General features: G+C 40.8%; 1 protein-coding gene across 1 annotated transcript in view; it reads left to right on the top strand.

Moving 5' to 3' along the window:
- The window catches only part of AGBL1 (AGBL carboxypeptidase 1), a 278153-nt gene that overhangs the window by 68755 nt on the left and 194108 nt on the right, over window positions 1-15290 (top strand). The window contains exons 16-17 of the mRNA XM_075506626.1: window positions 2735-2879; window positions 6150-6303. Coding sequence (XP_075362741.1) covers window positions 2735-2879; window positions 6150-6303 — 299 coding nt within the window. The remainder of the gene's footprint in view (window positions 1-2734; window positions 2880-6149; window positions 6304-15290) is intronic.

Here is a 15290-nt window from a genome sequence, read left to right as displayed (position 1 = left end):
TGTTCAAAACAAGAACGAAATGTGCTGCTAAACAGTTCAGTGAGAGCGCTGTGCCTCAGTACCCTCAGGATCATGCAATCTGAGCGCTGTCAGGAGTAAGGACCATTGACTACCAGCGTAGCATCAAGGTCTGGTGGTGCAAAACCTCTGGGTTAAGTGGCATTTTAGACAGGAGAGGTATTTTTGGCTGCACAATTACAGATGATAGAGGGAGAAGCCTTTACTGGAGCCTTAGGGACAGGTAGGGATACTTTCCCCAATGTGTATGCAAGATATTTATGCAGTATCTGCCCACAAAGACCTGCTTCCTCCCACACCTCTGACTACAAATGTGAATTTGGAGGGGAGGACTCAGAAGATTTCAGCACTTTGTGACAGTTCTTTATGAATAAAGTCATCTAACCATCCAAGTGACACTGAATATAATAGAGGCTATGGAGATGAGTACTTTCCTTATGCACTATACAAGAAATGGTTCTCAATTTTCCCTCACTGTGGAAATTAACAGGAACTAGATTAAATGTCATTGTCCTGACTTAAAAAAAAAAAAAAAAGACTCAAATCCTGGATCTACTGAAATACATATATAGTAATTAAGTAGATGTTTCTGTATTTGTGGTTTCATTGCATTTTTTTTTCCTCTGAGTCTCTTTGTTCAGTATTAAGGTGGTTTATTTGCAAAAGAAATGTTGGGGTGAAGGGTTCAGCTGAGAATAAAATCACAGGCTTTTCAGTTTGCTACTGTGACTCAGTGTTCCTGTACTATCTATTGATCCAGTCAGTATCACTCACCCCACATGTTCCTAACTATTAAATTCAGGTGAAAACCCAGCAGCATTGTATTGTGTCTTCTTTATGAAAAAGAGCTGATTATTTTGGAGAATTTGACAAGAATAATTATCTTTTCTCTCCACCCCTTTGAATAAAAATGAACAGCAGCAAAATAAACTAGTATTGTAAATTTCAGGAGCTGAAATTGCATCTTTTGGTTGCCTCTTCTATTTTGCATTTTAATGCAACATTGATGATAACATTTGTCAAAGAAACCTCACAGTCCTTCAGAATCAGAAGGTTCGGCAACAGCATAATTGGTGCAATGTGGGAAAAATATTGTTTAAAATGTATTTATGGATGCGATTTGCTGTGAGGCTTCTCCCTAAAGTGCATGAATTGTCTATTCATCTCTGTTGAAAGAAAACTTTCTTACTCAGCCTAAAGTCATTTCTTTATTGGAGTACGTCTCCTCCAAGGGATCTGGTCCTGGGACTAGATTCAGAAGCTCACTTAAAGATTTTCTGAAGGGAGTGTCCAGGGCCCGAGTGCAGTAGTAGACCTTGATGACTCTGACCAGCCTCACCCAGGGCTCCCACCCACACCCTCTGCCCATGGGCCCAGGACCTCTCTTTAAGCTCTGTCCTGGCCACTCAGTCCCCATCTGAGCTCTGTTGTAGCGCGGCTCCAGCTCAGTCGCTGGTGTCTGTGCTTTGCTATGAACTCTGGTGATCCGGATCCTGACCCATGGACAGACCTCCTGGCTTGACCCAGACCTGCCTCATCACCACAAACTTGTCTGATCTGGATGCATGGTTGAACCTGTCTGCCCCCCCAGCCTAGGCATGACCTGCTCAGGTACTGTGGGAGGGGACCCTGGCTGGCAAGGCCCCTGCTCTGCTGGCTTCCATATCAAGCTCAGCTCCCCATCTTTTTAGGGAGCAACTGGTCCTTGCTGCTCCCTGACAGGGAGAGGCTCAAGTCTTTGAAAAGAAGCGATCCAAAAGAGAGGATTTTTTGGGTGGCTGGCAACCTGCAAATCTGTATGAGGTTGCTTCTCCTCTCTGTGTGTAGTCTCTACTCAAACCCACTGTCTTCCTCTTGCTAGTCAGGAAAGAGCCTTTGACGATATTGATGATATTTGAAATATTTTTATGTATTTCCTTCCTTTTTTTTTTTTTTTTGTTTATTCCTGGAATATCCTTTTTCTTCCTGTGGTGGAACTGAATGGTTGGCTAGGTAGGGTATTTGTATTTTCTAAATCTCCAGGCTTTCACAGAATATTTTCACGTGGTATTGTTCAGGGCTGTGAATAAGTACCTGCATCTCTGAGCAAGATAATTTGGATGTCGGAAGCAATACAGCAGTGCTAGCTGAATGCATTAGTTTAAATATGTCTGGACGGTGCTAGATGAACTAGTATTAGCTGGCTTCTTATTTTCACCTTCACAAAATGAAACAAACTTATTTTCCTATGAGAGTGCTCCCATCCATCAGCAGCATGTGACTAGCTGCGACTGGCTGTGCCCAGTACTGCCACACACAGTTCTGCCCCTTAACTCCCTGCTGGTCTTTGCGTACTGTGTGAATCCCAAGGCACCCTTGAATCTGGTGTGCCACCTTGGTCAGTGGTACTTACCATCATGATCCCGTTTGCATCTCTGTCTAGTGGAGCCATGGTTTCTCTAACCTTCCTTCTTTCATATAGCCTGTAGGTGCATTGCTGGATGTTGTTTAGCACTGTGTTATATTTTCATACCTGTTTTTTGCTGGGATTGGATTGATTGTACTTGTATGGGGCTTTCCCAGTCTTGGTACAATGACTGGTTGAGTTTGGAGCTCATGTAACAGCATGAGATGAAAACTCATTCAGAGTAGATGCTTCTCTGAATGCTTAGTTCTTTCATGGCTGCTCTAAATGTGCATCTGGAAGCGATAACCCTCTACTTCCCTCCTTCTCCAGAAACCACTACCGATGCAGAGCAGCTGCAGGAGGAGGCATGAGAGGAAAATGCTACTACACGCTTACCTTCAGCATCAAGTTCCCTCACAAAGATGATGTCTGCTACCTGGCCTACCATTACCCCTACACTTACTCCACAATGATGGTAATACTGATATGTCCACCTTGATAAGCTAATGGGCCTGATACTTTGGAGCTGCCTTGGGTATGAGCTGCCTGTATGGGTATCTATTTTGAGATAGTGTAGAGAAATTTCTGTATGGGATAAGCTGAGGTACAAACCATTAGTCCTTATACCAGTCAGAAGATAATGCAAACCAAAGGTGTCTCCATTTGCTTGGAGTGAGAAGCAAGGGGCTAAAGGTAATGACAAGTCAGAAGTGAAAGCTGCCTGCTCCTTCTCCTGACAGAAGGTAACAGCTTGGCTTTCAGAGCTGCACCCAGCAATACCACAGTGCTGGCCCTCATGCGAATGCTTTGTCAGCTGTTTGCCTGGTGCCAGTTGGAGTGTCAGTAGGCATTTGTGACGCTCCCACCAGTGCTGTCAGTACAAAAACTACAAGAATACAAGTCTAAGGCTTAAATTGTATTATCGAGTTGTACCAAGTTTGCTTCCTGGGGAAGGATTTGTTTTCTACAGTCTTTTCTGGCTAGGGGTGGATGATAAGGGAATTTTCTGGGAAATGCATCCATTGTGCTTTCTCTATGATTGATGTAGGAGAGCCCAAGGTCTGAAAGGAAGGTAGGATAAAAGAAAGGAAATTAATGGTTCTGGGAGTAGCTTTGCTTTGTTGTTAAAGATGAGAAAGGTGTTACTGAAAAAGGAGACACAGTTCCAGTAGATCAGTTCCCCTTCCTTCTCCCCCCCAGTTTCCATTGTCAGTGCTTTTTCTGGGCAATAAATGCTGGTGTGGGTTGATGAAGTTTTGGCATACTCTATTTTTTACAGTGGTATCAGTTTGCCATTACCAGATATGAAAGACTATGCTTTCAAGGCAGACAATGTTCTCTCCCACTTACTAGCCATGCTGCTTGGCACGCCAGCATAGTTAGGCTTAGATTAATTCCTGCTCAAACAACAGTCTCTTGTCAACTGCTTTGCATCCCATTATAGATGTTCAAAGAAACTGCTTCCGATATCTGGGAGAGGGCCAGTCAAGCCTTCACAGTCCAAAATATGCCTGCCAGCTCACTTCTCATTAGGCTTATGGGTACCAGTTACACCTCAAAATCAATGAGGAAGAGAGTATGCTCCAGTAGTGGGGTTTCATCTATAGCCTTCATATAAACATGAAGGCATGTATATACTACAGTCTGCAGGGGAAAAGACAAATGCAATACTGAAGAATTGTGTGGACTTATTCACCACCATACTTTATTACTGAAATGCAGTGCCTCATCATTATTTTACTGTTATTGATTTCTATCTTCTGCTGACACAAAAGCAAGAGAGACTTGGAGAGTCTGTATGCTCTGGGAATCCCTGAATATCTCACCTGCTCCTGAATGAATAGAATAGAGATGAAAAAGATGTTATTCCTAGACTTGCAGGGCCAAGTCTTGAAGTGTTTCACTGCCTTTTCAAATAAAATGCTCATTGAAGTTAAAGGGAATTTTGCCCCAGGAAAAGTTTAAATGAACTCAGACTCAGTAAGGACCGTAAAGTTTGGTAAATGGGAATTCTGGATGGAAAAGATTGATAGATTGTCACGTCCAGGTCTTCAGCCAAAGCAAAACTGTTGCGTCTAATAATTCTAAAAGGCTTCTTTGCTTGAACTAATTTAAAATGTTGAGTGATGCAATTTACACATTTCCATGTTACTGTAATTTCCACAGTAAATAAACTAAATCAGGTTTGTGCACCAGTAGATTTCATTTTAAAGCATTTGTCCACTGGTGAAATATGTTGGGTTTACATATCAGTAATAAATTAAAAGTGATTACGAACCCAAGGGCTCAATTAAATACATAGTGCTTTGGGGAAGAAGATAAACTTGTATATGGAGTTAGTAATTTGAAAATGTTTTTAAATATCATATATATTTAATAGTTACAGGCATATTTACAGGAATATACATTGCAGAATCCTATTTGAACTGGATGCACTCTGCAGTTCATTACTTTTTGTCCATTAGTAATTACATTTATTTTATGAATAGCAATTTATCTATATTTACATCACAGTGTATCTAGCTGAAATCTCTGTGGCAGCTATACCCAATTAAGTTTCACTGGGTACCAGGAACATAAGTAAATGATTATATTGAGTTCTCTGTATCTATATGAGATCATTAGATGTGTCTAATAATTGAATTTACTTTATAGAGTAGCATGTTAATTGTTTTATGACATAGATGACTGTAAATTTCAGTTCTGTGTTTGCATTCAAATGGATACTGGGAAAGCAGTCCGAAAGACAGCGAGCTCCAAGGTTTGAGGAACAGGAATGTCTTGTCCCATAAACATTGGTTAAAATTTAGCCCTGACTCGTAAAGACAAAAAGTTACCATGTAAGGGTTGTTCAGTGAATTGGTGTCATTTAGTTAAAGTACTGTTAGAACAAGTGTGCATACTGTAATATACCTATTTCTACCAATTGAGAGACAACTGGTGTTCCACAAAACTTAGCAACACCCTGCGATAGGATTACTTACACTAATCTTGCCACTTGCGATTACAGAGTAAACAGAGAGAACTGCATGTCAGCTGGTGTGTGGGTGGCAAGTGGCTATGTGTCTAATGAGGCGATTAGAATTTGTTCCAAAAAGTCTTTTTTTTTTTTAAGCTGCCAATTCTTTTTCTCAAATTTATCAAGAATCTGTTGGACTTAAGAATTGTTTAAAACTGCCATAAACTTGGGGGGGGGGGGGGGGTAAAATCTCCTTTTTAAATAACTTCTTAGAAAGATGCTTTTCACATTTCCTACTACTGATTGTACAAAATGTTGTTTCTATGTAAACTTTTTGGCTGCCTCTGGTGTGGAGTTGTTCCTGAGTTTAACTGGCATGTGCTTGACAGCTATCCAGTCAGTTCTATAAACACTCAAAACCAGTGAGTTTTCTCACGTTTCTACACAGTCCCTATTAAAATATAAGCAGTAGGCAGTTCTCTTTTGGACTTCATGTATGCATAGAAATTCCTTTACACTAATAAGAAAAGCACCTAGGAAGTGTTCAGGTAAAATGATACAAGAGTAATAGTCCTCTGCACCTTCAGTGAACTGGGATGTATCCTGAATGGCTTGTGCGTATTTATGGGATGTAAAAGGTGATGATATTAACTGGCAGAAGAGAGAAGCTGGGAACTTAGCAAGAGATGAAATTAGTACCAATAATAACACACAGCTAGTGGGATAAAATCAGATTTTATACACCATGAACTAATTTATAAATCTGTTTCCTTGCTTCTTTCTCAGTCCCATCTTGATATCCTGGAACAAAATAGGAACCCCAAGAAGGTTTACTGGAGGCAGCAGACACTCTGCCAGACGCTAGGAGGAAATCCATGCCCATTGCTCACAATCACTGCCATGCCAGACTCTAAAAAAAGAGACGACTTGGAGCAATTCTGTAAGTAGCCAAATGAAGCATTAAAAAAGATGCTGGCGGCTTGCGGTAGTGTCAGCAGTGGCAATGACAACCTGTTTTGTGAATATGTTGATTTTCTTGCCTTTCTCACTTTGGAAAAAGAAATCTAAATATGGGGAATAGCCAATTACAACACTTTTTAAAATTACAGATTTACACAGAGGAGGGAGGAGAGCTGACACCACTTTTTACTTCAAATGTTTCTTTAATAATCTGAATAAAGGACAAATTTCAATGTCAAATATCTCCAACAGCAAGAAACTGTGTTCAAATAACCAGTTTAAAGAGAAATTTGATTTTGTTTTGGTTGATGTTCCAAACTGAAATGATTTATTTATTTTGAGGTCTCGGACTTGGGGGGGGGGAAGTACAAGATCACTCTTTCCCAGCTGTGGACAGCAATTGAAGTGTTCTTGTCAAATTCCAGCTCCTCCAACATGCCTGGTAGATCCATCTGGACACATTATAGCTCCTTGCATTCCGTCAAAGTCCTAACTGATGGTGTACAGTCCAATGGTAAATATTATATCTGCCATGTTATATTTGAGGTGGTTATTTTTCATTGCGAAAGTCAAAGATTTAGACCTTCAGTGGCCTTGATTAACAAGATTAGGGTAATCAAGTTTCTGTAATCAACAGCAAGTGATAAGAAGATTCTGGTTAGCATCACATTGTGGGTTAGCTTTGATTTGAGAGCCTAAATGACTAACTACTTATATGTAGGCTGACTTTTTTTCTTGAGTCAGTAACAAGGCATAAACTGATTTTTTTATCTCTACTCTTCACACATGTACAACACAGGTTGAGAACTTCGAGGGAGTGTGGAAGTTTAAATTGTCTTAAGATCTTTTTGGATGTTAAGCAAATATATATCATTATCTCAACAAGGTATTAGGCTACAAGTATCCAAAGGGGTTCTGTGATATGAACAATGTTTCTCGTTGCAGAATTCTCATAGCCCTTTCAGGGGTATGTGGTGATAAGTGAGTAGGACTCCTCATAATGTCCATGCTGCAAGCATAAACTAAAAGGAACCTCAAATATCAGAGTTGGTGAAAATTATTGTTGTCTTTCCTGGTTCAGGTTTAGAGCACAGTGACTGCAGTTATGCTGACATTACAGTGTAATCATCCTGAGCTTATACTTTTTTATTATAATAATTTTATTATAAATTGAGCATTTACGCTGAACTAGCAAATTTCTGAATATGAATATGCTTTTCTAGGTTGAAATTTTAAAGCAAAATTGCCAAGTACAGGCTACGTGGGAATTCATAAGGTGCATGCACGTACACAGCTTTAATGGCGAAACTGGAGGCAGTGTCAGAGAGAAAATTGGATTGTTGGTGCTGCTATTACTAGTATTATTTACACTCCAGTAGCACATACAACACGTGATTAGGGGGTTTGGCTGTGGTGACATGAAGAGATAATTCCTGCCCTTAAGCACTTTTGTTCCATGATAATGATGACACAGAACAGAAAACTAGCGGGTGGGAGTTGTGGTGGGGAAGGTTGGTTATATAAAGAAGCCTTTGGCACACTGTAGATGATCACCTGGTTAGATGTTAGCTGTTGACAGCAATTTTTAAACCTCATGGCAGAAGGTCTTAATAGAGCAACTGAAAGAAAGTAAGTTGGAATATTTTATTTGAGGATTGGAGCCATCCAGAAGAGACATGCAGTGAACAAGTTTTTCTGCCCAAGTGAGTATGCCTTTCCAATGAAGGTACAAAGGAAAAGCTAAGCTAATGTTTCGATTTATGAAAGCAAGGACTTGGAGTGGGTCAGTCACATGATGAGTGAATGTGCTAAACACTTGAATGTAAGCACCTTTGACTTTAAAAACACTTTTGGAAAGGTGTGTTTTGTCATAGGAAAGCAAAAAAAGCCAATTTCGAAATCTCCAGCTTTTTTGTAAAACAGCATTCTTGCTCTCTGACCAACGCCACAACATGCCCAGGTCTGCTGTCATGCAGATACACTGATCAGGATTTTAAAACTCTGGAAGAAAATCACAGGCCTGTACCAATGGAACTAAAGCAGGAATAGTTAAGGATGCTTTTACCTTTGGCACCAGACACAAGCAGGCAACATAATTTCATATACTAACAATATGCTAGACCGTGTACCATCTACAGTCCTTGGGGCTAGCCCTGGACTGAAACCTTATTGTGCCAGGTGTGGTACAGCACGGGAGAACGGATGGCCTTTGTGTATGCAGGACTTACAGACTATATTCAAGACAATTGAGAGGCACAGATGCTGAAATGAGGATCATGAGGAAATGACAACACAGTACTGACCAGCGCAATAATACCCCAAGAGTGACACTGCTTTTAGGGAGTATCATGATATAAATGTGACAATCTTAGGAAGCATTGGCATTTTCTGGAGCACTGTGTTCTCAGAGTGTATCAGAATGCATTTTGCAGTGTTAAAAGAGAGTCTGGCAGGTTTCCAAAGGTCATTAACCTGTCTGTGAAGGCATGGCTTGGCTTACTTATTCAGCACAGATTTGCTGAATCATAGATCATAAATGATCTATGAACTGCTTGGACAGATACTTGTTCTGAATGTTTCAGCCTGTTGTAATATTCAGCATCTGGGTTCAAATCCCCGTTATGTGGCTGAAGTCCTCTATTTTTGAGAGAAGGAAATATCCCCTGGTTTGTGATATTATGTGAATTCAGTGGGAGCTTGTAGTTCTGACAAAAATGCCATGAAATCACGTGCCACTAAACAACTCTTCCTCTGAAGCTTTGCAATGCAATAAGTTTGAGGACTTCCTAGATCTATCCATGAGCCAATTGAACTCAATCAAAACAGAACATGTAGAAAACCCAGTTGTCTGAACTGAAATAGAAATTGTTTGGGGGAAAGAGCGTCCAGGCAAGGCAACACAGTTTCTCTCAAGTTTCCAAGACTATACAAGTAAACACCAATACTCTTAGGTGATAAAAATACTTGCTGTTTTATCAAGTGGAAGAACAGCAAGGCAGCACACCATGTTTTATGCTGTGGGGATGCCTCTAGGCAAATCTGAATAATCACGTTATGTGCTTATTTTGTTTAAGCAGCTTTGTTAATTATGGCTTTTGGGGATGCACTTAGCCTAGTTTGTGCTACTTTGTGTGGCTTTGATCAGCAGTTAATTCTCAGTTTCCTCGTCTTGTATGACATGCCCTTCTCTCTGTGAAGTGGTTTGGCTGATGGAAGGACCTGTTTGTCAATATTTTCCACGCTAAAAACGTAACTCAAAAGCAACAACTTAGAGTTAAATATGAAGGGACCAAAGGGTGAAGGTTTTCCCAGTAATAACTGTAATAACAGTTTTTAATTAAACAGTAATAACAATTGGTTGGTACAGTCTCCATGCATATGTATTTCAGCTTGGGAAGTGGTGTGGATCTCCAGCACTGGGGAACTTGGCACATGGGTAATGAATAAAAATTGGTAGCCCTTGTTCGTTCTTGCTGGTTCTGGCCAATTCATAGTTTTCATGAGCTATAGTCATTTTGCTTTCCTATCAAATTTGTTATTTCTCCTTTGTACATTTGTTAACCTATACCTTGAGAGATTCTTCTCAATAACGCCAGTGCCACAGGTAAAACACAAAGCTCGTCAGGACTTTGTAGCTGTGTACATAATCGTGCTTAAATGCTCTAAATCCTTCTCTAGTGTAGACACATGGGGAGTGGGAAACATCACTGATGAAGAGGCCTTGGGTGAATGAGGAGTGTTGGGAGGACAGCGTGATCAGCCCAGCAGGAGTGCAGTGGGAAGGAGTTATTGCAGTACTGGAGGTGCTGATAGAGGGGGAGCGGCCCAGGGACAACGAGGGCATGGCATCCTCTGTTGTCATCTGTGCTTTATTTTCCTTGCTCAACTCTTTCAGATTGGTCTTGTCAGGCTTTTGATTTATGTGGCCCTAGGATGGTTAAATTTGTCTGAGTTAAATTTATTAACGTGTGCCTTGTTAACGGGAAGCACAAGCCATGCACGCTCACAGGAACTGCACATTCACCGCATACTGAAGGGAAGAAAAATGGGCTGCTGTTTTCCTTCATTATGCCTTGTTTATGTGAGGCTTTGATATTCACTTTAGGCTGCTTTCTCCTTCCTCTCTTTCTGTCTCCCCTTTATGTGGTGGTGGTGTACGGAATAATTTTTATTAAATGCTCAGTTCTGAAACTGATATGAAGAAAGAAAGCAGTGAGCCAGGAACTCTTTGGCTCCCTGTGCTTTGCATGTTGGTCATGCAGCAGCACAGTTACAAACAGCACAACTTCCATTCACACTTGATCAATGTCTGTGGGTGCCTGAAGACTGCAACAGAAAGTCCGAGGGTGGTCAGTGGTCCCTGCTGGGCTTTGCAGCTCCACAGACTTGTACAAACAGAAAATGGGAGGGTCTCTCTTGTTGTTGTTTTTTGTTGTTGTTTTGTTTTAAATTTGCCCTTCCTGCCATCATAGGAAGGCTGAGCATCCAGCAAGGAGGGATGTCTTTGCTACTCATTCTAACTGCGGTGTCCCACATAGTCTTGTGATAAAGATAAAGCCATTAGTTTCCCATTCTGACTGTGTGTGGGAAGCACCAACGGTGAGACGAAGGGACGGCTTTTTGTCTCCCGTTATCTGTCTTTACCATGTTCCTCTCTCCCTCCTTATTCCTTCTTACAAAGAGTTGAACTCTGCAGATTTGACCTTCCATATTACCCACAGAGCTTTTCCTCAGAAGACTGTAGGTCTTCTCAGAATTATTTAACCCCCCCCCCGCCCCCCCCCCCCCCCCCCCAAAAAAAAAAAAAGACAGTTTTCTGTAAGCTTGCATGTGTCATGAGCCTGCATGCTCCACCTGCCTTGGATATTGAATCGTCATATGTGAGCTTTTGAAAAGGAAAGAAGTTGGGGAATGGAGAGGAAAGAATGGCTGGGCAGGCATTTATTCTTTGGTGACTTTGTTCCCGGCTATGTTAGGTCTAGCCTTAGACATTGGCTGATGAGAGGTAAAGGGACTTTTGAAGGGAGAGCAATTCCCAACGTCTTTCAGAGCATTCTCGAATGCAGAACCAGTGAGAATGATAAAGATTCCAATCTTGGTGCTGACTCCCTGCTCGATGAAGTTAATAGGTGCTCGCAGAGCTCTGATTTTCTTGGGTTTGCCACACACAGCCCAGTGAGGTAGTGTTAACAGCATGCACGTGTACTCCGTAATAGTTTGCAAACCCTTAATTCACAGTGTTATGCATGCAAATGTGCAGTATGTAACTGCATTCTACTAAATTCCTTGGAAGACAGCTGACTTACCCTGCAAGCCGTAGGATACTGTTGTAAGTGGCAGAGCAAATGGACAGATTAACTCTTCAAAGAAGTGTAGGTAAAATATCTAAACACTCGTACACAGGCGATGATAAAATTGTCTTCTAGTTAAGAAAGTAGAGGACACCGATATGTTGCTAATGTTAACAGAGTGGTGGAATTAAAAGCACCAAATGCAAAATGACTGATCAGAGAAGGACAGTTTACACTGTGCTGTTTTGAGCTTGCCATGTGAGCATTCCTCAGGAGGCGTTTCCTGGCTGTGCACTAAGTTGGGGTGGGTTAGCTCTTGCCTTTAGTTAGAGAATGGGAGGACATCTCTGAAGTGATGTTGAGTAGGTGCCATTCTGATTAGTGCTAATACAGAGCAATAACTGAAACTGTCCCAAAGGAATTCCTTACAGGAATGAAGATTTCGATGGGTCTAGGGTGGTACAGCAGTGCACTGCTTCAGCTGACGACCGCCAGCATTGCTGCGTTCTCAGCTGATGTGTGCATCGTACATTGCCATGGGGGTTAATCCTGCATCCACTGAGAACAGTGTCACTGTGCAGAGTGGGGTGGGACAGTCATTGTTTATGGTATCACAGAAAAAGTAATTGCAAAGCTCTCTTCATGGCTGGTTCTACTGTTGTGATTCCCAGTAATAATACTGATTCTGCAGTGTGTTATGAGTATTTCCCCCAGTCGACACACCTGATGAGTGTCCTTTTAACAGTGTGTAGCATTATAGAGCTGAATTGTGGGGTTTAAAGTTAAACCTAAATGTCCCAGCTAATTAGCAGGAGTGCTGAGGGAAATTAAACAACATATGACACTAGCAAATGGATTTACATCTGTAATAGCTGTCACTTTGAGTTGCTCTTCTGTCATCACGTCCTCTTTATGTAAGGCTGGGGAAACCATTATGAATAATGTCATAAAGAGATAACGACACCTGCTTACCTTAAATGTAGTCTTTTGGGGAGTTGAAACACATTTTCTGCCTGAGCCTAAGCATGTTTCTAAAGATGGAAAGAGTAATGTTTTTAGGATAGGTATGGCAGGATGCTTGTGCCCTTTGAATCTGCAGATGCTCCTAGAACTAGAATGAGGGATAAAGTGAGACTAATGAGGTATGTTTACTTGGTCTCCTCTTAAGCCTACAGAATCAAAAAGACATAGCTGCTGGGAGAAATAGTCTAACGTTTCTTAATTTGCTTCTATAAGCTATTTAGGTGGTTGTTTTGCAACTTTGATCTTTTCTCAGAAAGAAACAAGCCCTTTACCTTTAAATATAATTTGCAGCAAAGAGCAATTCCTGAGCAAAGAACAGCAGAGGATGTGAATTGCAGAGGCCACTTATGCAGGATACTGGGAAATAATGATCATGTGGAAAATGTACACAGTTTAATTAAGCACATTGATTAAATCAATATGATTCAAACAGCTTAGTGATCCAATCAGCTTAATCTCATTAAATGTAATTCAGGCCTCGATAATTGATTAATAATGCATTATAGTTTATGAATTATTGACTCCCAGTTATTATAACTGTGCCTGCTCCCTGCGTGGCAACGTGTTACCTGTTAATTATGAAAGGCTCAAGCTCTCTTCTCTTAAATAACTTTTTCAAAGCTGGAGATGACATATCTTCTAGTGAAACAGGGATCAAGTTAGATCAATGCCTTATTGGAGTTAGTCCGCCCCAAAGGAAAATGCACTCTTTAAAGGAAACTCTCATCTAATAATGTTGAAATAGGGAGGTAGAATGACCTGCTTTGATTGGTAATGATCTTTCAAGCAGCCAGAAGAACTGCCTGTAGCAATTCAGCTGGAGTGCTAACCTGGCATCGTGCTGGTTGGAAACAGTTCACAACAGCAAGCGCATCTGTTGTTCTTCTGATGTCATTGCATGCTATACTTCCTCCCGCCCACATGCACACAGTATAGCCAATGCTGCTGAACCCTTAGGTCACGTTTGTATGCCAAATATAGAGCAATCCACTTGCCCATATTTGTCTGGATGCTGAGTGGTTTCTGTGAAAAGGACCGATAGTCTTTTCTAATGGCATTTCTACACTGCAAGTGTCATACAAGAAGAAAGAACCATTGCTACTATTGATGAAAGTCTCAGGAGAGAAACCAAGAACTGCAGAAAGCCTCCGCTCCTCAGGTGGCCCCCCCTATTAGACTTCATTTCCACTGAATGTGAACAGAGGATGTTGTCTCTGATTGTTTTTTCTACCTATCTAGGTACTTAACGTGGTCCAAATTGCAATCTTATGCAGAAAGAGTCCACTGGCATTATTTTTCCTTAAAATATTCCATTTACAGAACCTGTTCTGCTTTTTCCTTTCATCTCTTCTCTATCTCTACTGCTCATTTGTGATTATAGTTAAAAGTGAACAGATTTTAGTGTGTATAGAAATTGAATGAGATGATTATAGCAAACTGTGGAGAAAAACATTTTTTGCTTTATTCTTATGTCTGCAATAGTGAATTTTGTATCTGTGTATTCCCTTGAATTGAATATTTGCTCCTAATTTGCAGGCATGCCAGGCAGAGGTGCTGGTTCCTCTCTTGCTTTGTACCAAACACTTTGTTTTTGGTGACAGGAAGAGTCAGATGTTGTGAAAACCATGGTCCTGTTTTAATGCAGTAGTGAAGAAAGGCTGAATAAAATTGTCATGTATTCTACAGTATATAATTACAGAATAGAGAAGATGATTTTTTTTTTCTGCTTGAATAGGCAGTTTATCGAGCATCTGAAGCCAAAACAATGATCTCCAGATATGCAACAGTGATGGTGTGCGCTCTACATTTCTCAAGATTGTCTTGCAATTTCAAACATCTCTTCTCTCTTTCCTTTCTGATATCCCAGTCACAACAATGTGGCAGCCCATTGCAAAAAGAGCAGATAAATTCCTGCAAAGCTATGTTCCTATTTGAGTATCCAGTCTACTGCCATGAAGGTGGAAGCTGGTTGAATGGAACATGAAATTTGTGAGATAGACACATGGCTGCCTGCAGACCGAGGCCAGTGTTTTCCACAATGTATCAACTGCTCTTTGAATCCCAGCATTTGGTGGAACTGACTCAGCCAGCACAGCTTTGACACTATGGACAGCCTTCTGTGAGTTTGGAAAAATGCATAATAATATATATTGAATCCAATTAGTCAAGGCAGCAAGCAATGCACAGAAAACGCTGGAAAAGGATGCTAAAAATGCCATCAAGCATAGGCAACTGCAGTGCTTTTTGCAAAGGGAGAAAATAAATATTAGGGTAATTTCTCTCTCCCACCCTTTGCCTTATGCAGCATGCTAGCAGAACAGCCATCTGAAGTGAGATAACTTGTACTGCAGTGGCTGCTCTTCATTCATCTGTACTTTTCTGCTTTTTTTTTTTTTTTAAATAACCTTCCTTCTGAAATTTGGAGCTTTGTTCTAAGCCCTCCTCTTCTTAGGGGATAGTGCTGCAGAATTGTGCTGCAGAATTTTCTGCTGTTTCTTTGGTACTTGTTCTTTGAATTCTTTGAACCTTTCCTTCTTTGAATTAAACAGCCTCATTTTGTCCCAAGAGACTTATAACTTTTGTATGTTCTTTCCAGAGAAGAAATACTCTGATTAACAACAGCATTTTCTGGAGCATAAGTTACCAATGTCTT

The sequence above is a fragment of the Mycteria americana genome, chromosome 6 (genome assembly GCF_035582795.1).
Source record: "Mycteria americana isolate JAX WOST 10 ecotype Jacksonville Zoo and Gardens chromosome 6, USCA_MyAme_1.0, whole genome shotgun sequence".
Taxonomy (NCBI): domain Eukaryota; kingdom Metazoa; phylum Chordata; class Aves; order Ciconiiformes; family Ciconiidae; genus Mycteria; species Mycteria americana.
Note: the sequence above shows the minus strand (reverse complement) of the source record. Positions and strands in the feature narration are given on the sequence as shown.